At 42.9% G+C, this 22,224-nt stretch overlaps 1 protein-coding gene across 4 annotated transcripts in view; it reads left to right on the forward strand.

The window, feature by feature from the left end:
• The first annotated feature begins 4,400 nt into the window (after positions 1-4,400).
• PDGFA (platelet derived growth factor subunit A) overlaps positions 4,401-22,224 on the forward strand; it is a 43,618-nt gene continuing 25,794 nt past the window's right edge. For 2 of the 4 annotated variants that reach the window (XR_013218075.1, XM_077274890.1), the window contains exons 1-4: positions 4,473-5,113; positions 7,531-7,627; positions 18,804-18,923; positions 20,313-20,500. Coding sequence is in view for 3 of the 4 variants with exons in the window: in XM_077274890.1 (XP_077131005.1) it covers positions 5,051-5,113; positions 7,531-7,627; positions 18,804-18,923; positions 20,313-20,500 (468 nt within the window). In the remaining variant the exon portion in view is untranslated. Of the gene's footprint in view, positions 5,114-7,530; positions 7,628-18,803; positions 18,924-20,312; positions 20,501-22,224 lie in introns of all 4 variants that reach the window. The other 2 variants (XM_077274892.1, XM_077274891.1) reach the window with 2 other exon arrangements.

The raw sequence follows: 22,224 nt of genomic DNA on the forward strand, positions 1-22,224 counted from the left end.
GCCTCCTGAGCACGGTGGCTGTGTGACAAATTAAGGGGCCCCCGGTTCTCTACACGGAGGCCCACTCCCTGGGATACGAGACTGGGAAACAGGCCGGCCTTGCAAGGTGAGGGAACGAGGTGAGGACCATCCCGCTGGGACAAAGGCTAGAGGTGGACTCACCACCTCTGATTTCAGCAGCTCGTCCGCGCCCATCCCACGATCGTTGGATTCCTCAGCAGCGGCTGCGCAGTCGGGCTCACGAGGTTGTAGTCCCGGCTTGGCCTTTACATCTGGCATGGGTTCCTCCGGGGTGGTCGATGTTTTCGGTCGGCCAGCATCCAGCTCCTGATGATGTTGTTTCTGCTCCCGGAAAAGAGGTTCCATCTCCCGGCAATATTCCAGCTCTGGCAGTTGCTGGTCCCGCTCCTGTGGAAGCTCTGGAAAACTGTCAGTCAAAAACGCATCGCCACTCTCCTCTACCGTCCAGGTTGGGTCCTCTACTCTTCTTAACTCCACACGGCCTACTCCCTTGCAGTGACGTATGCAGGATGCTGCCGGTGCCATGTCTCCTAATAGCACCGAGTAACAGCACACAGGGTTTTCTTCTGGGCCCCACCTGTTACAGGGTGGGGTCGTTTCTGGCAGCTCCACCCATTTTCTAGCAATCTGTTTCAGAAGTTGAGGTCCTCTTCTTCTTCGGCGCACCCTCCATGGGTGGGCAAGGGACAATGCTGGACAGATTTTCATGCCATATCCCTGTCAGGGCGCCAACAAAGGGTGGGATTAGAGCTGTCATCCTCCATTTGCGCGCCATTTTCCGCCATCTTTAAAGCCGCCATCTTTGCCATAACAGTGACAGTCACATCCGTGGTTTTAGTCAAGTCCGATATACTGGTCACTTTCAAAACACAAATCTATTCTTGTTTCATATCATCCCCGCTCCACAAAGCTGCAAGATCCTGCTGACTATGCCAAGTATGAGGTAGGGCCAGGGCCGTAGTCGTGGCTGAGATTAGCAGGTCTTGTGCGCACTTGTCTCCCGTCACATGCAGATAGCGACCCATGGTCAATGTACTTGCCTCTTTATTGTTTGCACTGTCTGGGCCTTTTCTCCGTTGCCTAAGATCCCCTCCGGTTGTTGCGTACAAACAGAGACACAGTCCAGTTGCAACTTGAAACATAAAACTTTACTTTCTTCTGTGCACAGCTCATCCTTAACAGACACAGCATTTACAAGGGTTTTTTTACGACTCACACTTTCCACTTTCCCTGCACTCTTCCCTTGGTCCTTCTGTACGTGACCAGGTCGTACCACCACTTCCGGTAGCACAGAGTCCTCCCTGTCCAGATTTTCTGCTCTTGGGATGTCCCTCGTCCGCTTCGCATCGGATCTGAGGGCGTCAGCTCATGCAATGATCTGCCACATATTGAGCGACCTGCGTCGTCATAATGCTATGGAACCGCTGCTGCTTCTGCTTCACCACTGCTGGACCCTGTTCTGGATTAGCCGCACTTCTGTCTACTGAGCCCTGGATGGCTGGGTTCTTCCCTTTAACGTTACAGGGCTGCTGGATGGCTCGGGCTCAAAGCCCACCCGAGTTGTACGGGCTCCCTAACCCCTCTTCTCTAACTAGGGAACTGTTCCTGCCTGATCCCCATTAAATCCCTCCTATAGTTAAATGTCTACACTACTACTTATTATAATAAGGCAAAATGGGCCCCATCTAGTGGGCCAAACAGGGTACTATGCTTTCCCTATGTTTATCATTATTTGTTAGCCGAATTGCTAGTGACAATACATACCTGTCCCCTAATATCCATAGCTGGTGACGGGCAATACATAGCTGCCCCCCTAATCTCAGACAGGTAATACATAGCTGCCCTCTAATCTCCATAGCTAGTGAAAGGCAATACATAGCCGCCCCCCTAATCTCCATAGCTGGTGACAGGCAATACATAGCTACCCCCATATCTCCATAGCTAGTGACAGGCAATACATAGCTGCACCATAATCTCCATAGCTAGTGAAAGGCAATACATAGCCGCCCCCCTAATCTCCATAGCTGGTGACAGGCAATACATAGCTACCTCCATATCTCCATAGCTAGTGACAGGCAATACATAGCTGCCCCCTAATCTCCATAGCTAGTGACAAGCAATACATAGCTGCCCCCCTAATCTCCATAGCTAGTGACAGGCAATACATAGCTGCCCCCCTAATCTCCATAGCTAGTGACAGGCAATACATAGTGCCCCCCTAATCTCCATAGCTAGTGACAGGCAATACATAGCTGCCCCCCTAATCTCCAGAGCTGGTGACAGGCAATGCATAGCTGCCTCCCTAATCTCCAGAGCTGGTGACAGGTAATACATAGTGCCCCCCTAGTCTCCATAGCTTGTGACAGGTAATACATAGCTGCCCCCTAGTCTCCATAGCTGGTGACAGGTAATACATAGTGCCCCCCTAATCTCCATAGCTAGTGACAAGCAATACATAGTTGCCCCCCTAATCTCCATAGCTAGTGACAGGCAATACATAGTTGCCCCCCTAATCTCCATAGCTAGTGACAGGCAATACATAGCTGCCCCCCTAATCTCCATAGCTAGTGACAGGCAATACATAGTGCCCCCCTAATCTCCATAGCTTGTGACAGGTAATACATAGCTGCCCCCTAGTCTCCATAGCTGGTGACAGGTAATACATAGTGCCCCCCTGATCTCCATAGCTGGTGACAGGTAAGACATAGTGCCCCCCTGATCTCCATAGCTGGTGACAGGCAATACATAGTGCCCCCCTGATCTCCATAGCTGGTGACAGGTAATACATAGTGCCCCCCTAATCTCTATAGCTGGTGACAGGTAATACATAGTGCCCCCCTAATCTCCATAGCTGGTGACAGGCAATACATAGCTGCCCCCCTAATCTCCATAGCTGGTGACAGGCAATACATAGCTGCCCCCCTAATCTCCAGAGCTGGTGACAGGTAATACATAGTGCCCCCCTATTCTCCATGGTTGGTGACAGGCAATGCATAGCTGCCCCCTAATCTGATAGCTGGTGACAGGCAATACATAGTGCCCCCCTAATCTCCAGAGCTGGTGACAGGTAATACATAGTGCCCCCCTAATCTGGTAGCTGGTGACAGGCAATACATAGCTGCCCCCCTGATCTCCAGAGCTGGTGACAGGTAATACATAGTGCCCCCCTAGTCTGACAGCTGGTGACAGTCAATACATAGCTGCCCCCCTAATCTCCAGAGCTGGTGACAGGTAATACATAGTGCCCCCCTATTCTCCATGGCTGGTGACAGGCAATGCATAGCTGCCCCCTAATCTCCATAGCTGGTGACAGGCAATGCATAGCTGCCCCCCTAATCTATAGAGCTGGTGACAGGCAATACATAGCTGCCCCCCTAATCTCCAGAGCTGGTGACAGGTAATACATAGCTGCCCCCCTGATCTCCAGAGCTGGTGACAGGTAATACATAGCTGCCCCCCTGATCTCCAGAGCTGGTGACAGGCAATACATAGTGCCCCCCTAATCTGATAGCTGGTGACAGGCAATACATAGCTGCCCCCCTGATCTCCAGAGCTGGTGACAGGCAATACATAGTGCCCCCCTAATCTCCCTGGCTGGTGACAGGCAATACATAGCTGCCCCCCTGATCTCCAGAGCTGGTGACAGGCAATACATAGTGCCCCCCTAATCTCCATGGCTGGTGACAGGCAATACATAGTGCCCCCCTAATCTCCAGAGCTGGTGACAGGCAATACATAGCTGCCCCCCTAATCTCCCTGGCTGGTGACAGGCAATACATAGTGCCCCCCTAATCTCCATGGCTGGTGACAGGCAATACATAGTGCCCCCCTAATCTCCCTGGCTGGTGACAGGCAATACATAGTGCCCCCCTAATCTCCCTGGCTGGTGACAGGCAATACATAGTGCCCCCCTAATCTCCCTGGCTGGTGACAGGCAATACATAGCTGCCCCCCTAATCTCCCTGGCTGGTGACAGGCAATACATAGTGCCCCCCTAATCTCCCTGGCTGGTGACAGGCAATACATAGTGCCCCCCTAATCTCCCTGGCTGGTGACAGGCAATACATAGTGCCCCCCTAATCTCCCTGGCTGGTGACAGGCAATACATAGTGCCCCCCTAATCTCCCTGGCTGGTGACAGGCAATACATAGTGCCCCCCTAATCTCCCTGGCTGGTGACAGGCAATACATAGCTGCCCCCCTAATCTCCCTGGCTGGTGACAGGCAATACATAGCTGCCCCCCTGATCCCCAGAGCTGGTGACAGGCAATGCATAGCTGCCCCCCTGATCCCCAGAGCTGGTGACTAGCAGGCAGGCAGTGTTGGCTCCGAGAACCTGCCCACTACTTGGCTGTTTGTGGTTGTGTTGCTTAGTACAGGGAGAGGGGGCGGTACAAGGAGGTTGGCAATGCTATAATCTCTTGCTCCAGATTATTTCACTCTCCCAGCAGCAGAGCTGTGAGCAGCTGACATCCCTCTGGAGTTACTGGATCGCCCTGCTGCTTCCTCGCCCTGGGATTTAAACCATTTTCCATCCAGGTGGGACTCCAGGGAGCTGCTGCCTTACTGACCCCTGTGCAGAAGATCCAGTGTTGGAAACTTGGTTCCTGGTGCCTCTTCCTCTGAGACAGACACCGTGATCGCTGCCTTTGTGCATTTAATGATTGGGAAGGGAGGGGGTCCATCGGAGCTCCATGCAGACAGGTGATGGGCGTTTCAGTGGAGATCTAGAGCTGCCTCCTTCGGCTTTTATGTTGGTCTGATCAGTGCTCAACATGCAGAACCTGAGCCTCATTGCCTGGTAAAGATCAACCCATCTGCAAAAAAAAAAAAAAATAAGGAAAAAGAGAAGCAGGTTGGTCCTGGAGAACCCACCCAACCCCTCAAAACATCCAGCAGATCCAACACATTGGTGGGGTGTTGATCCCCCTCTAAGGGATGGTACTGACTCCCCCAGACACAGGAGCAGTTCTGCAGCTCCTACATCAAGACATTGCATTGTCATTCAGTAATAAGTGCAGCAGAACGCAATGACGAGCTGGGCTTGGATTTTGCTTCTAGGCGTCTGCTACTTGTCTTCTTCATTCTGCGAGGTAGGTCTTCATATTCTCTATATGTTCCTTGTGCAGAGAACCTTGTTTGTATAGCACTGTGTGCATTTCCTACATTGCCTCCCATACACCAGCAGCCTTCTTCACACTTGCACTAAGGGCAGGGCTGGAAAGACCTATAGTGCTGCTAATCCATTGACTCACAAGAACCTCAGATCTTGAGGAGCTTCATGCTATGACCATGCTGCCAGTCACCTGCACTTGGGCAAGTTGCAGACTTTAAAGTAACCATGCACATTAAAGTCTAGTAAAGTCTAACCAACAACCAATCTGTCATAGGTCTGCCAACACCCCCATTATCCTCCTGAACTGCAGTGGGCATCAAAGGTGCCCATTGTCTCATGATTAGGCTTCTCCATCCTTTCTAGACCATGGCCTGGAAATATTCTAAATTCCATTTTTATTTTCCCCTGCCAATTCTATATTGCCATAATTTGATCAGATATGTATGATGATTGACAGTTCTGCTTCCCAGGAGATTCTGCAGTAGATGCAGATGTTCCTACAGCTTCCCAAGAGGTTCTGATGAAGCCTTTTCTGCATTGGCCTCCCATGGTGGCTTTACTAACGAAGTCCTAGATAGTATAAACGCCATTGACTAGTGCAGTGAACCACATTCTGAGTCCATGCCTAGACAAGATTAGGGCATGTTCAAGCACATTGGACTTCGAAATGCTATTTTACTCCCTTCCTTCTCCTACGATACTATGTCGAAGGCCCTACACATGTGCTCCAATGTAATAGATTCCTGCTGAGCGCATCTGTCCTGGGTATACTGCCTCCTAGTCCAAAAGTTCCTAAGCTATAATTAATGGGGATTTGTAGGATCCTAGTGGAAAAAATGAACTGGAATGTCATCACATTGCAGTTTGTAGTGTTTCGAGGGGGAATATTGCTAATATTTGCCTTTGCCTTGCATTGGAATCTCTAGGAATAATAATTTTAAAAAATTCTACTACCCAAGATCAAGTTCAAGGATGATGCTTTTTTTTTTTTTTGTTGCTACATTTTCTATTTTTATTTAGATTTTTATTATAGTGATGTTACATTTATGTGTTTATTAAACAGTTTGTAGATGGGCGTAGCTGCTTCTATGGCTTGATGGGTGTCCTCCAGCACAGACGGATTCGTAGTCCTTTGCACAATGAACCATGCCCCCATAACGTGTGAGAACTGGGGCATAGCTGGTAAACTTTTAAGGCTCTGGGTTTTTTTTTTTTTTTTTTCTTCTTTTTTCTATACAGCATATTATATCCCTGGCATTCTTCAAGTGAAAAGTCCAATCCTGGTGCTTTGTTTGATGGATGTGATCTATGTATTTTTTTTTTTGTCTTCTATCCTGGAAGAAAGAGGTTTGGTTTTTTTTTTTTTAGATCACCTGCAGACTGAAGTACATGTTTTGCTTGCTTTCCTGTGAGCCCCCACCATTCAATTAAAAAAAAAAACAAAACCCTTGTTGCCTTCATGGATAGATGGAAGCTATTACCTGCCTGTGGGCTTTTCTCAAGGAGTTTTGTTTTCTGTGCCCGCTGCATGTGGTGATCTTCAAAGCCTCTACTTGTTTCTTTCATATAATGCTACTACAGGTTGAACTAACTAAACCGTGCAACCACTTCAGTAACTGCGGTTAGAGGGGGGCGGGTGGGATACATGTAGAAGATTGTATATCCATATATAGGAATCCATTACAGCTTGTCTTTTTTAAAGGGTTAAAAAAATGCTAAATATTAATGCACGTGACTTGACCGATATCGCTGATGGTATCTGACTAGGCCGCGGACTGGATACTCTTGTCGTTCTCTGCTTGCCCTTTAGCTACAGAGTAGGACACAATGAGCTGATTTTCCATTTCTTGCCTTTATGTCTTGCTTTCCAGACTGCTGACATGCTCCCTTAGAGAAAACACAGACACCTTCTTTTTTTTTTTTTTGCAAGTCTAGTTGGCTTCTGTTATACAACTGACTTGATTTCAAGTCCTCAGCTCCCCCTGCTAGTAAAAAAAAAAAAACGACCCGGGAAATGACATTTATGTGTCACCTTTGCACCCACCTCGCATTCTTAAAAGTTAACTCGGGTCCTTGATAAGGAGTAAGACATAATTGTGATTTTCATTATGACTGTGTAAGGAAACATTTTTTGGGGGACATTGAGAATAATTGGTTCTTCTCCATGGATTTAGAATCGGGGCAACCCCCTCCATCCCTTCTTAGGTTCTCTTTTTTTTTTTTGTGTCCCTCTCTGCTGGAGGTTCTCCATCTTGCAAACATTCCACGCTTAGTACTAAGGGAGGATCTGGCATGTTTGCTGTAGATTAAATAGTGGGAGTGGATTGTCATTGGGAAGTGTCTATGAACTGTATTTTTTTTTTTAAAACGTGTTTCTTCCCTGGCTGCATTAAGGAAGCCGAGATCCCTCAGGAGCTGATCGAGAAACTGGCTCACAGTGAAATCCACACCATCAGCGACCTACAGCGCCTCCTGGAGATTGATTCCGTAGGTAAATTCAATTTCCTTTTTACCTTCTCCTGTTCACCTCTGGTTTACAAATGTGATTACCCTACATTCCTTTAATCTTTTTATTTTTTTATTTTATTTTTTTTCTTCTTTTGTGGCTCACAAATGGTTAAACGCGCAGAATAAAGGTCAGATTCCAGGCCAATAAAAGGGGCAGCTGAGCTATTGATAATCTAACAGGGCTTCTAATGGGTGGGTGTGACTTGACTCTTTTGGAGAAAAGAGGCCCAGGCATTGGGAGATGGTAGTATAAAAGGTGACCTGTGTTCACGTTCATTGCCTTGTCCCCGAAGAAAAGACGTTGGTGGAAGAGGCTGTGATGGTAATGGTTTCAGCGCTGGTGTATTTACTGCCCATCTGTTGCTATCGAAAGGAAATGTCAACTTGTAACGATGCTAATGTATCAATGGACGTTACAAAAAATATTTTCTTGTTTAGTACGACACAAGGGGAAGCCCACGTGTATCAATGGGTCACAATTGCCAAAAAAAAAAGTGTCATAGTTATGAATGGGTGGCCACTTTTCAACAGATTTGGCTTTTTATGACTTCTTCTTTACGTTGTTGCAAATTATGCATTTTAAGTAAATAGATCTGATTCGTTATTTATTTATTTTTTTTCTTTAGCCCATGTCCTATCGTAGTACGGAAAAACCTTCTTGCTTTTATGTTTCCATTTCTGATTTAGGATTAAAAGAAAAACGCACCAAAATGTATTTATAGAATGAGACTAACCACTGACTCGTTCTGGAAATCATGTCTTCATCTATTATGAATAACTTGCACCAGAATTTTTATTTTTTTAATGTGGCACTATTGATATGTTATATGTGCACTATCAAAACAGTCTGCATAGCTTTAAAAAAATATTGAGGATCAATTTAGGACATTTTGTAGATCTTCGTGTGGGTCAGCGCGGGGGCGTTAAAAAAACAAAAAACAAACTTTGATTGTGGAATCTAATCGTATATAGTAGGTGTTTCCTAAACTCCAGTCCTCACTGCCCCCCACAGGTCATGTTTTCACGATTTCCATAGCATTGCACATGTGAGAGAATTTCTGATGCTTTGATGATACTTCCACCAACTGTGCACTACTAAGGGAATCCTGAGAACATGACTTGTTGGGGGGCCGTGAGGGCTGGAGTTTGGGAAAATGCTGATATCTAGTGTGGAAGGGAATCTTGTGTTTCGGCTCATTCAAGATAATTGTTTCAGAATGGTTTACAAGAAATATTTTTTATCATTACAAGAGAGATACTCTGGACCTTAAGTTTTCTTGAAGTCACCTTGGATCTTACACGCTGATGTATGTGGAGGATATAACAACGGCAACTTTTCGAATGGGTAGCCTATATGGCTTCATGGCCGCATTCCAACTTGGCCAGAAATGACTTCCAACCTTCAAAATTTACCAATAGTGTGATTCTTTTGGGTCCTTGTACCCACCTTTAGAAAGGGACAACTTTAACTTGGGGGGGATTTCATCGCGATCATGGTAGATCTTCTCAACCACAATTCCGCTTTTTAGCAACTTGTACTTGTCTGATGTGTAGCAAAATTGGTTTTCTAATTAGGAATTACATTTAAAAACAAAAAACAAAACTCCCACTGCTTTTGTAGCACAGTTACCCAATATTTTTATAAAGCCTTAGGGAAGAAATACAATAATTAGTCTTATTATCCAGGATTTTTATTGGTAGCTTTCTACCTGTTGACAGCAATGTTGTGTTTTCTCTCCTTTTTCTGAGCTATGAACCAGAGAGGGATTATGCCTGGTGGTGAAAAGATAGTTGACAATAGCCGTGTTATGATGGTGTCTCTAATGAATAGGGAAGACTCTTTGATAACGTCGGGGTGGTAGCTTCTTTTGAGTGCATGCCTTTAGCAATTTTAGTCTGTGTTGCTTTTGATGTCGTGTTGGGACCTCCCCAACTTTGGCCGTAGTCATAAATAATAAAAAGCAATTATTTGTAGGGTATTAAACAAATCAGTGGTGGAGGATCAGAAAGCCTGTTGGAACAAGACTGCAAGGCTAATTTCCCTTGGATCCAAACAATTGTCTAGCAGGGTTGTAGGACACAGAAAGCTCCTTGCTTCATTCACACATCCTTTACCGAGGGCATAATTGCAGGTCTATTTATATAGGCCAGGTTTTCTGCTTCACAACCTCCCTTTTGCCACTGAGCTTTGAGCAGGTAATGAAGCACTGCGGTCCCAGACAGCTGATTGTGCATGTTTTAAGATAAAAGGAGCTTTTATCTTGAAAGGAGGAAAATAATGCTGAACTTCCAATTAAACATGGTAACATTTCTCTGTCCATATGGTAAAAAAAAAATGTGCAGAGCTAGGTGACATCAGCAGAGGAGATAGATGCATGGACTGAGCAGTGGAAAGATCCACCGATGTTCCCTGGGCCCCATGTGCTGTCGAATTCGATGGGATGGATGTTTCGAGTGCAGTTTTGTTTTTTTGGTTGTTGTTTTTCCTCTGGCTCACTTAGAGAAGACTTGATTATGTTCACACGGGGTTGATTGATGCATAACTTTTTGCTTGTGAATTCCTTCAGACTAGGACTGGCCCACAGGAGAACGGCAGAATGCTCTGGTGGACCCCTGCTCAGGTTAGGACGAGCCCTCCGGAGAACAGGAGAATCCTCCGGTGGGCCACCACCCTCTTGTATGAGCACTACTTGGCACTATATTCTTTAATCGTTATGTACAGACAAAGGCGGCATCTTATTCATTTATCAATCTACCCCGTTCATTGTTATATACATTTCTGATTGAGGATAATGTCACATTAACATGTAGGTGAAATGTGGGACCCTGGAGTTGGTTACTGGTAGACCCTTTGCCCCCCAGTCTGACACTGGGCTAGGTTCACAAATTGTAGATTTTGGTGTGGCTTACCCAACTAAGTCAATTAATTTTTCACCAACTCCCTTCTTGACTTTGGTAAAAATTTATGAGCTGTAATTGATCAGTGGTGCTGATCTTAAGATTTCAAGTGTGAATTGTGTGGATTTCACCCTTTAAATTGAAAGGATGAAATCAGCACAAAATCCACATACAAGATTGCAGAACAATCTACTCCAAATACGTAACCTATGTACTGTGCAGTGTCGGACTGGGGTGCCAAGGGTCTACCAGTAACCAACTCCAGGACCCCACACCTCAGCTACATGTAAATGTGACATTATCCTCAATCACAAATTTATATAACGATGGTCTGGGTAGATTGTTAAATGAATACAATGCTGCCTTTGTCTGTACTTAGTGATTCCAGTACATTGTGCCAAGTATCACTTATATAAGAGGGTGGTGGTGCACTATTGGGCATGGGCCCACCGGAGGATTCCCCTGTTCTCCTGTAGGCCAGTCCGAGCCTCAATCTGTAGCAGAAACCTAAGATGCTGAGGCAGATTTGCACTTTGGACTGCTCATATGGATGGAGATTAGGCCTGTTCAATAGCACTATATGTCGGGATGTGTATGTGTGTGGAGAGGCCATATTTACGTCAATGGGACATGTTTTCTTGGTCTTCTTTACCTTGGTTTCACACTTAGGCTAGGTTCACATTGCGTTAGGGCAATCCGTTTAGCGCTAGCGCTTGTGGATTGCGCTAACGCAATGTTTTTGTAGGGGCCGCGTTTAGGGGTCGCGCTAACGTCCCCGCTCTCGCAGATCCCCGATCTGCGAGAGCGGGAAACGGACCTCGGGCGCGCCGCGGACGCTGCAAGCAGCGTCCGAGGCGCGCTGCAAAAGAACGGCACATCGCTAGCGCGAGCCGAAAAAGGCACGCGCTAGTGATGCGGTACAGGCGAAATTTACATTGCTGTCAATGGGTGCGCTAACGGACCCGTTGCACGGCGTTAATTGCGACATTTTCGCCGTGCAACGCTGTCCGTTAGCGATCACCCACTAACGCAATGTGAACCTAGCCTTATTTTGCACCAAAATCCATGTGGAAAAACTCTGTGAACTCACCCTTAAAGCTTCTTCTATTCCACTTTCCTTCCTTTTTGTATTCGCTCTTCTAGAACAGAGAAAAGTATACTAAAGGTCTTGAAGATATTCTGGAATTCATCTTCACTGTCTGTATTCCTTAATGTAAACTAGCAATGGAATAGATGTATGGGAAAAACGGGAGAAATGCCCCTCTTACACCATCTATAAAGACATACAGGGTATAGAAAGTTGAATCAAATGAGGCATTGATATCTGTAATTTAATGAATGGCTCCTGAGAAGGTCACACAAAAAAAAAAAAAAGTGTAAATGAGCTGAAAACATCTGTTCCAGAGTAGGGTCTTTCCTAGAGATCTTTTAAGCTCATTTACATATTTGAAAAATGTGGATTTCTTGAGGAACCATTCATCAAGTTAAAAATAAGTATACACCTTTAACCCCTTCATGACCGTGGGATTTTTCGTTTTTCCGTTTTCGTTTTTCACTCCCCTCCTTCCCAGAGCCATAACTTTTTTATTTTTCCGTCAATTTGGCCATGTGAGGGCTTATTTTTTGCGGGACGAGTTGTACTTTTGAATGACACCATTGGTTTTACCATGGCGTGTACTAGAAAACGGGAAAAAAATTCCAAGTGCGGTGAAATTGCAAAAAAAGTGCAATCCCACACTAGTTTTTTGTTTGTTTTTTTTGCTAGGTTCACTAAATGATAAAACTGACCTACCATTATGATTCTCCAGGTCAGTTCGAGTTCATAGACACCAAACATGTCTAGGCTGTTTTTCACCTAAGTGGTGAAAAAAAATTCCAAACTTTGCAAAAAAATAAATAAATAAAATTGTGCCATTTTCCGATACACGTAGCGTCTCCATTTTTCGTGATCTGGGGTCGGGTGAGGGCTTATTTTTTGCGTGCCGAGCTCACGTTTTTAATAATAGTATTTCGGTGCAGATACGTTCTTTTGATCGCCCGTTATTGCATTTTAATGCAATGTCGCGGCGACCAAAAAAACGTAATTCTGGCGTTTCGATTTTTTTTCTCGTTACGCCGTTTTGCGATCAGGTTAATGCTTTTTTTTATTGATAGATCGGGCGATTCTGAACGCGGCGATACCAAATATGTGTAGATTTGATATTTTTTTTATTGATTTATTTTGATTGGGGCGAAAGGGGGGTGATTTAAACTTTTATATTTTTTTTATTTTTTTCACATTTTTTTTACTTTTTTTTTTAACTTTTGCCATGCTTCTATAGCCTTCATGGGAGGCTAGAAGCAGGCACAGCCCGATCGGCTCTGCTACATAACAGCGATCATCAGATTGCTGCTATATAGCAGAATTGCAGGTGTGCTGTGAGCGCCGACCACAGGGGGGCGCTCACAGCCACCGGCGATCAGTAACCATAGAGGTCTCAAGGACCTCTATGGCTACAATATACAAGCATCGCCGACCCCGGATCATGTGACGGGGGTCGGCGATGCGCTCATTTCCGGCCGCCCGGCCGGATGCGGTAGTTAAATGCCGCTGTCTGCGTTTGACAGCAGCATTTAACTAGTTAATAGCGGCGGGTGATCGCGATTTCACCCGCCACTATTGCGCGCACATGTCAGCTGTAAAAAACAGCTGACATGTCGCGACTTTGATGTGCGCTCACCGCCGGAGCGCACATCAAAGTAGGGGACCCGACATCGGACGGTATAGTACGTCCGATGTCGGGAAGGGGTTAAAGGACATCCGTCAGTCGGATCAACCCTCCTAAGCCGTCTATATGGACATGCAGGTCATAGAAAATCGACTCAAACGAAGATAGGTGTATACTGGTGTTTGGTGAGTAATTATGTATTAAGCCTTTTTAGGGCGTATTAATGATTCCTAGACATGTCGTTGGTTGTTGATGGCCGTCTTATGTTGCTAGTATGGGGGTATTACAGGTGCTAAAGGGGTCTGCTTTTTTTGGTTGTTCATAGACCTGTTTTCTTTTAAAACTAACCCCAAGTCTCCACACAATGTGTGTGGCTACTAGTTGGGCTAAGAAAGTTTTTGAGAGACCATGTACAGTATATCAAGTGGTATGCTTACTTCTTGAGTAGTTATGGGCGGACCACCTTTTTTTTTTTTTTTTTTTTTTTTTTTTTTTACACACAGATATGACGGGTTCATTACTTTTATGGCACGTACTAACATTTAAGTATTCCATGTTCTCTTTTGTTTAGTGCTGTCTTCCTCCCAGACTGTACTGATTTTAAGTTCTCAGTGTCTACTCATGGAGGAGCACGTGACCAAACCTGTGATCAGGTTCCTCCAATGAAAAACACTGCATGGGGAAAGCTGTTCTTTAATTGGTAGTTGGCTGATGGGCTGGGCTGGTCACATGCTCCTCCATCAGTAGACCTTCGGAGAATAGGAGAGAAGTGCAGTCTGTGTGGACGGCTTAATTAAAAATTTGAAGATGTGTAATGCTTATGTTAGGAAGTGCCACATAATCCTGCCCCCCCAGCAATGATAAAATAATATGGACAACCCCTTTAACTGCTAAATCATTATTTTAACTTCAGCCTCCCCAGTGCGAACTTGGCGTATGACTATTACAGTGCCTTTGGGTTATGTATAATTATAAAAATGTGAAGCCGCAAGAAACCTCTAATCTTCTTTGGCACATTTACCATCTCCAACGTCATTCCTTGATTTATTCATGTAGACGAATCTTGTCTGCACATACTCCTGCTCTGATGGTGTATGCAGTGGAAATATATTAAATTTTTAACATCGCCTGCAACTGGCAAGGTTCGGTTACAAAAAAAAAATTAAAAAATAATTAAACATAACTTTGTAACCTGGCAATATTAAGACCAATGTGATAAAAGTATGATACCCCTGCCATATTGTTGTGGTCCCTCCCGCTAATCATTTGCAGACCCCTTACTATAGCAATATATCCAGCAGGTCTTTGTGTCGCCTCCTAGTGGACAAAAGTGGAATGAATTACAAATCTGACGTACGACTGATCGCAGGCATAAAATGCATCGCCCGGTTACTTATGGGACAATGCAACGTATGATCAATATAATATGCGATTAAAAAGCATTTTTGTATTGAGACAAATGGCGGCATATGACCTGGATTAGTTTTCACAAGGCCTGACCTTCCAGCTTATGTCATAACTTGCAATGTGGCATTAAATCCTTTATCATGCCGCGATTTGAACCCGAGCCGAGGAAGCAAGTGACATTTTTATCCACTGCTAAAATAAAATGACAGCGGGGCAGGAAGAGATTCAGTTGGGACGTGCTATATGCAGAATGTAATTACACGAGAGTTGAGAACTACCTAAAATAACCTTTAGCCTGACGTATGCAAGTGCCTTGGCCAATGAAGGTAGTTCTGATATCTACATAGCGTCGTTTTGGCACATCTTGTGTTTTTAACCATTTATTACAGGAACTGACCTCTAGGGACACTTATGGACCCTAGTTAATATTTTATTTACAGAGGAAAAGGTCTGACTAAAATGTGCCTCTCCCTGGCAAACTGAGGGTGAGGATACATATGGCTGTATTAACATGAAGGCAGCACTGTGGTTGCTATGGACATTAAGGCCAGTGTTGTTTGTTGTCGTTTATAGCATCCAATCACAGTGCAGCTTTCATTTCTTATATGGCTTTGTTGAAATAAAAGCTGCACTGTGATTGGTTGTTATGGGCAACAAGACCAGCTTTTCTGATCAGGCACATTCAGTAGGCCTCAATTATCAAAGTTACCCCCAAAAAAAGCAGTGGGCCTGATTAATTTAGACTGACGATGTTGCCAGAAATGTTACTGCAGTTAGGCCTTGGCTTGGTGAATTTTACACCCCTAAAGTGGTGTCAATTTTGTTGAATTAGACAGGCGGGTTTAGTATCTCCCCGTTCTATTCATGCTTCCCTCATTTTTGGCTAAGACTGGTGTAAAAATTGCAAAGCTGCAAAAATGTAGTGACTTTTAAAGGAGCTTTATGAATGTGGCCCACTGTCTAGATTTTCCACAGCAGCCAATGACAGGATAGCTTTCATTTCTTAACTGCTTTGTTGATAAATGAGGCCCATTAAAATGTGTCTGATCTTGTCGTCAATACCAACCAATCGCAGTGCAGCTTTCATGTCAACTGAGCCATTTTAGAAATGAAAGCTGCACTGTGATTGGTTCCTCTGGGCAAAACAGATAATAACAGATTGTGAGCCCTCAGATCCTGACTACTGCGTGTTTTTTTTTTTTTTTTAAGTAGTAGCTGAACTGGAAGTCCCCACCCCCAAAATAAAAACTGACTTAGCCATTGCTAGATTAGATTTACATGAATATAATTTTAATTTATCTTTTTTTCTTGATCTATGTGAGTTATTGTGAGCTTAATCTTGTTTTGTCTACCTATGCCCATAGATCAATGCAAGGCGGCTCCATTCTGGGCTTCTGAAAAAGTAATTGCATTTTTTGGCAAATGTTAAAACGAATGCCAATACCTAGTCATTCCACGTAGGAGCACCTAATTTTTTTTTTTTGTCTTGTTTACTTGGCGCGCCTCCATTTTGCCATTTTGTTGGTAACGATCAAGTTGCATTTTCAGATACATTACAGAACTAATTGTCGTATATTTTATCCATTCTCTAAACATTGTCAGTACATCAGGGCATAAAAAATTTAAGTGAAACTATTTGGGCACTTGCCAAAAAAGCATTCTAGATTAACCGTTGGCAACATCATACCCACCCCATCCCTTTCCACCTCCTAGAGCGTCTAAAGCAGAATAAGATATGTAGAATATGGAAGCCATGAATGCTGGATCAAAGCTTTTTATGTCGAGGGTAATGACTGAGACCAACATTGCCTGCAGAATTATCTGCAGCAAAGAATGTAAAATGGTGATGGATCTCGAATTTAACTAGACAGTGTAATGAGGATCATACACCAGTTAAAAAAAAATACTGAAATTAAAACTGTTCACTTTATTTTTTCATTGTGTCATACTACAATGCTAAGACTACATGATGATATTGGGAACATCAAGTGATCAAAAATAGAAGAAAGCGCAACATATGGCAACACCCTGTGTGACACGGAAGGGGCAGTCTCTTGGGTTTCCCTCAACCCCATTCATTGTGTCTGCACACAATTTTGGATACTGTGTGTAGGACATGACACCTTTGTTGGTTCTCTAGGATGTGTTAATGCTGCTGCTGTTGATCCCTTCCCCCGATCTCCACATTGCCTGTCCATGTGATGAATAGACAAAGTAGGGGTACAAACACCATTCGAGTTTTGTTGCTTAACCAGTGGATTCTTCTTTGGCTTCAATAATGCTTTGATGTATAGTCAACTTAATTATGGGTCAACCAAGTCCGCATCTCAAACATTTTTATGTATAAGGTTGGCATGATTATTCCACTGATTGTTACTGCAACAAATCTGCACAGGATCTGAATCGCTAACACGTTGGTGTCATGATTCTTCCGCTTGCTGTATCTTGGATGCAGTGAGTAACAACTCGATTGTCCAATTGAGTGCAGAGTCTTGCTGAGCTGTCAGTATTGTGATCGACTACTCGGCTGTCGAATCTGAGGATGGGAGGTGCTGAGCTTTCTTCTGGTGTTCCCTGTTCTAAATTATTACCCAGCAACTTAGTCAAGTCTTCTTTGAAATCCTTGCCTGGGGAAAAGCACCTCTGATGAAGAACTACCTTACGTCTTTGAGGTGCTCAATCTTGCGATAGTTTCATATCAATGTAAAATTTATTCTGTTTTTAAAGGCAAAGGGTGGTCCTCTAAAAAGAAAAAAATGGAGAGAACTAAATAATATGATCTTGGATTTCTATCCATTAACATGCAATCTATTCACACTTTCATTTTAAATTAAATTGGGGAAAACTTGCACATCACCCACTTGAAAAATAAAAATTGTGGCAACTGTCTAATTCAAATTTGTTGATAGATCGGGTAGGGTGTTGGGTGAGATGGCAAAAGATGAGTTGAGTTTTAGGAAAGAGGCGAAAAAAAGAGGATATGGCTGATACACTGTGGGATTCTGGACAGCAAAGATGTGACATCTGGGTCACAGATGTGGATCTGAGTGTTGTCCGCTTATAAGAGGTATTGGAAGCCATGGGACTTTACCTTTTTGACCTGGGACAACTGATATAGATGGAGAGGGTAGAAGTCCCAAGACATAGCATTGGGGATACGAACAAAGAGGGGGTTGGATGAAGAGGTTAAATGGAAATGGGAGGCGCTCAATGTTTGGTTAGTGAGGTATGAATATATCCAGGAAAGGGCAAGGTTTTTTATGCCAAGAGAAGAGAGGATCTGTAGTAGGAAGGAGTGGTTGACTGTCGAGAGCAAAAGATAAGTCTAGAAGGTGGAATATTGAGCATTGTTTGACTTTGGCGGAAATTAAGTCATTAGTAATGTTGGATAGGACCATTTCAGTGGAGCAGTGGGGACAGAAGTCAGATTGTAGGTTGTCAAAGCAGCCATGTTTGCCTAATCCTGGACAACCGCTCTAAAGATCAGGGGGTTATAGAACAATTTCTACTGTGGGTAAAGGTTTTGTAATATTCTAACCTGTTGCTTGTTGAAGAGTGATTCCTGGAATAAAATAAAAATGTCGATTGAGGATGCAACTGTGGCCTATGCGGTAGGATCCTTGACATTTCTAGAGTGACAATTGAACTGTCACTATTTATTGAATTGCACTGTCACTATTCAGGAAACTGTTGTTAAACAGTTACTGCCAGTGTGAACATCATATTGTAGTAGCATTGAATAAAGCATGTTTGTAGGAGGTCAGATTGCCAGGAACTGCATTCATAATACAATTTATGGACATACGACGGGGCACTAGGTAAACGTGGTCTTACACTTTGTTTTTGAAAAAACGAGCCACTGACTTTTTTTCTATGCCAATTTTTCAGCAGGAAGAAACAATACAAATGTGTATTTTTATCTTTTCTATGCAAACTGGGAGTTTTTAGAAAGTGGGAACCCTACTAGGGCTCTCTTCCATGTGGCTGTGCTGCCCAGGTTATTTGCTGCTTTCTTATTTTTGATGTTGTTGTTGTTGTTGTTGTTGCTTTTACTGTATTTACATGGGAGTTACTTAAGCTGCATATATTATACATTGTCATCTTTGTAATGTGTGGCTTTTTTGGTTTTTTTTTTTGCCTTTTTAGGAACTTCTGATCTATCGGGAGGAACAGGAGGAAACATAAAACCGCAGACACACAACTTCCATCACAATAAACATGTTCAAGAGAAGAGGTCTGTGCCTATTCGAAGGAAGCGAAGTGTTGGTGAGATGATTTTTGTTTTAATCACTCCTACCTCATTATTTTTCATAACGGTTCACCAGTCAGGTATACATTTCAATTATGGCTACTGTGATATATTTATCACCAATTATTGTTAATGATCTTGTCTTGGAGATGGGATCACTTAGACATTTTCTATCTACTAACTGTTCTATACTTAGAAAAGAGACCACATACGGTAAATATGTAATGGAGACTCTTTGTAAATTTGTGTATGAAATGAAGTTTTGAGCGTTCCGCAAGGGATGATTTTGTTACGGTGTCAGGATTAAAGTGCATCTGTAAATAACATTAATATAAAACTATTAAGTCACCTTTAAATACTATTCCGTTGGTCCTGGTTTAAGATCTTATTCAATGTCAGTATTGAATATGGCATGACCCTATATTATCAAGTCTACAGAACACAAATCACTAACCCCTATTTGCAAACGAATAGCCCTTCTATTTGCCAATGGATGGTACCAATATTGTGACCTTTTAACTTATGGATCCAGTAGTTTTGTATAGAAAATGCAATCTTCTTGGAATCTCCTGCCGCTCCATGGATATCCCAATCGTAAAACAAATTTTCCACCATTAATAATTGACCTTTAAACATTGTCTTATCCAGTGCTGGTAACTGGTGGGTATTTTCTTAGGAAAATGCCTTAGTATGGAAAAACTGACAGGACATCATCGTGTTCGACACTTGGAAGTCTACAGACCCAACTCCTCTTAGGAGCATGGACATCCAACAACATGGTAATTTTTAAGACTCTGACAACTCCCATCATTAACGTTTGCTTCCAATTACCATGAATCCTTCATATAATAATTTTTTTGGTTGTAATTTTATGGAGCACTTTTATATTTTGTTTTATTATGGATTTGTTCTGCGGGCCTCCTTTAGTAAATGTTGGCTAGATATAGTCTTGATCGACAATATCACCACCTACATGTTAATATTGAAGCCATATGGTTGCTCTACCCTTCAAAAGTATTTATTGCGGAACCTAATTGTCTGTTTTCATTTCTACGAGCAACGATTCATTGTGGAGGTTGTCTGCAGAGATGGCCTTGGATGATTCAGTATGAATGATTATCTCAGTGCACATAGACTTCACTTTCGCACTTGCTGAGAGTATATATTTAGCAAGACATAGGTGACAGATTGTATGACTGAGATTGCAGCAGGTGTTTTGCTTAGTCATAACTTTGCTTGATACTTAAATTGTATGATGGATGCAAATAATATGAAATATGTGGCTCTATATTACTGCAATTTAATTTTTTTTCCTTGGGCGCGGAGGGGAGTTATAAAATGAACCCAACATGCAAAAGATGATGATGATGATCTCACCAATTTTTTATTATTTTTTTTTTTTACAGAGGAAGCTGTCCCTGCAGTTTGCAAAACAAGGACTGTTATATACGAGATACCTCGTAGCCAAATTGACCCAACATCTGCAAACTTTCTGATATGGCCACCTTGTGTGGAGGTGAAACGTTGCACAGGCTGCTGTAATACCAGCAGTGTTAAATGCCAACCATCAAGAATACACCACCGGAGTGTCAAGGTAGGCAGATTGTCATCCAGATCTTGACCTGGCCTGGGTCCATTTTGTCTTGGGACATCAATCCATGTTTGGATCTATGTCAGTTCTCCACAATTGGTTTGAGTGATTTTGGTAGCCTAAACACCATTATTTTATTATTGAACCTTTTTATTTTCTGCTTGATGTTGGCATTAAATGTGTTATGAGCAGGAGTAAACCATAAATGATGACATTGCCTCAAATGGGGTTGTCTTCTGTTTGGACTTTTGGAGCTCATTCTAGAGTCAAGATTTGAAGGATGAAGTATCAGCTTGTGGATCAATCTAATTTTGAGTTCCTTTGCTATTCTTCATAGATGTCTTTGATTTTAGTGGATTGCATGATAGACCAGATGTGATAAGTTCAAACTCGTAACTGCCCAAGGCCGATCCCAAGAGTTGCGTGCTGATATATCGATGACCTATATTTCCTGATTACCTCGCTTTTGGCATATTGGACCTTTCTTGATATTAGGTGAATAAGTACCTTAACACCATACCCCTTCTTTATTGATTTTTAAGGGATGATTCACTTTGTAATCTGAATTAGGATATTGGTTAATTGAGTCACAGTAGCACATTATTCATTTAAAAAAAAAAAAAAAAATTCCCTACTGAAGTGCTTACATTGGCCATGGTCTTGAACCCAGCCATGGTTGAACATTCGCATCGAGTTTGTATGCAGTGTTCTATGTTTTTTCTTTGTTTTTGTTTTTTTTTTGTTTCCCACCCCACAACGTGACTTGAACATGCTTGAGTTAACAGGTTTCCTACGAAAGTGGCTTTATAGTATGAATGAATTGAGGCCTATAGGGAGTGGACTAATGCGAGATGTGGATTATACTGGAGCTATATAAAGAACTGGAAAATGTGGGTGTCATTAGTAGCTATATATACCGTACTTTTGACAGATTAGTCAGCCAGAGCATTGGAAAATGCATACTGGTCGGTTGTGCTATTCTAGATATTACTACTTTAGCTTTGTATTTTCTTATCTTTTATAATTTAAGATAAATCCTAAATTTTATGTTTTGCTCTCTTTTTTTTTTTTTTTTTTTTTTTTTTTTTCAACTGAGAATGTAATTTTACCAAGGATTTTACAAAGTCCTGATGAATAACCATCCAGATAACAACATCCATTTTATGTCTGTGTGGTATAGCGGATATGTAACGTTGGAACAAACTCCAGCTAATTTATCCGACTGAAGTTAAAGGACAGAAGGTCAAAGAGCATGTTAGGAGAACGGGTGTTTAATACTTGAAACTGGAAGCTCACCCCTTCACCTCCCAACATAGACAAAGAAGCACAGTGTACACCGCAACAACCGCCTTTTTCTTGGGGCTTTATGCAGTTGACAAGCAGCGTTTTCTAATTCTGGACTTGGGACTTGAAGGGCTTTTGTGTGGCGTCATTTAGTAAATTGTACCGGAGAGTCACGCAGGATGTGGTGGAAAGTGTTACAGGCTATTGGGTCTCTCCATTTTCCTGGAATGTTTTTTAACTTTCTCGACTGTTTGCACAATGTCTAGTTTTATCAAGACTTCCTTTTTCTATTAAAATAGAGGCCTTTTTATAATGACAAGGTACTGAGATCATAGAAATTAAATGTTGGCTGAGTACACAGGCACATCCAGAGATCAATAAATGATAACGTTGACTGTTCCCACAAGGGCATTTGGCTGCATCTTTTACATCAAGTTGGCAAC

Source organism: Ranitomeya variabilis, chromosome 7 (assembly GCF_051348905.1).
Source record: "Ranitomeya variabilis isolate aRanVar5 chromosome 7, aRanVar5.hap1, whole genome shotgun sequence".
Classification (NCBI taxonomy): Eukaryota; Metazoa; Chordata; class Amphibia; order Anura; family Dendrobatidae; genus Ranitomeya; species Ranitomeya variabilis.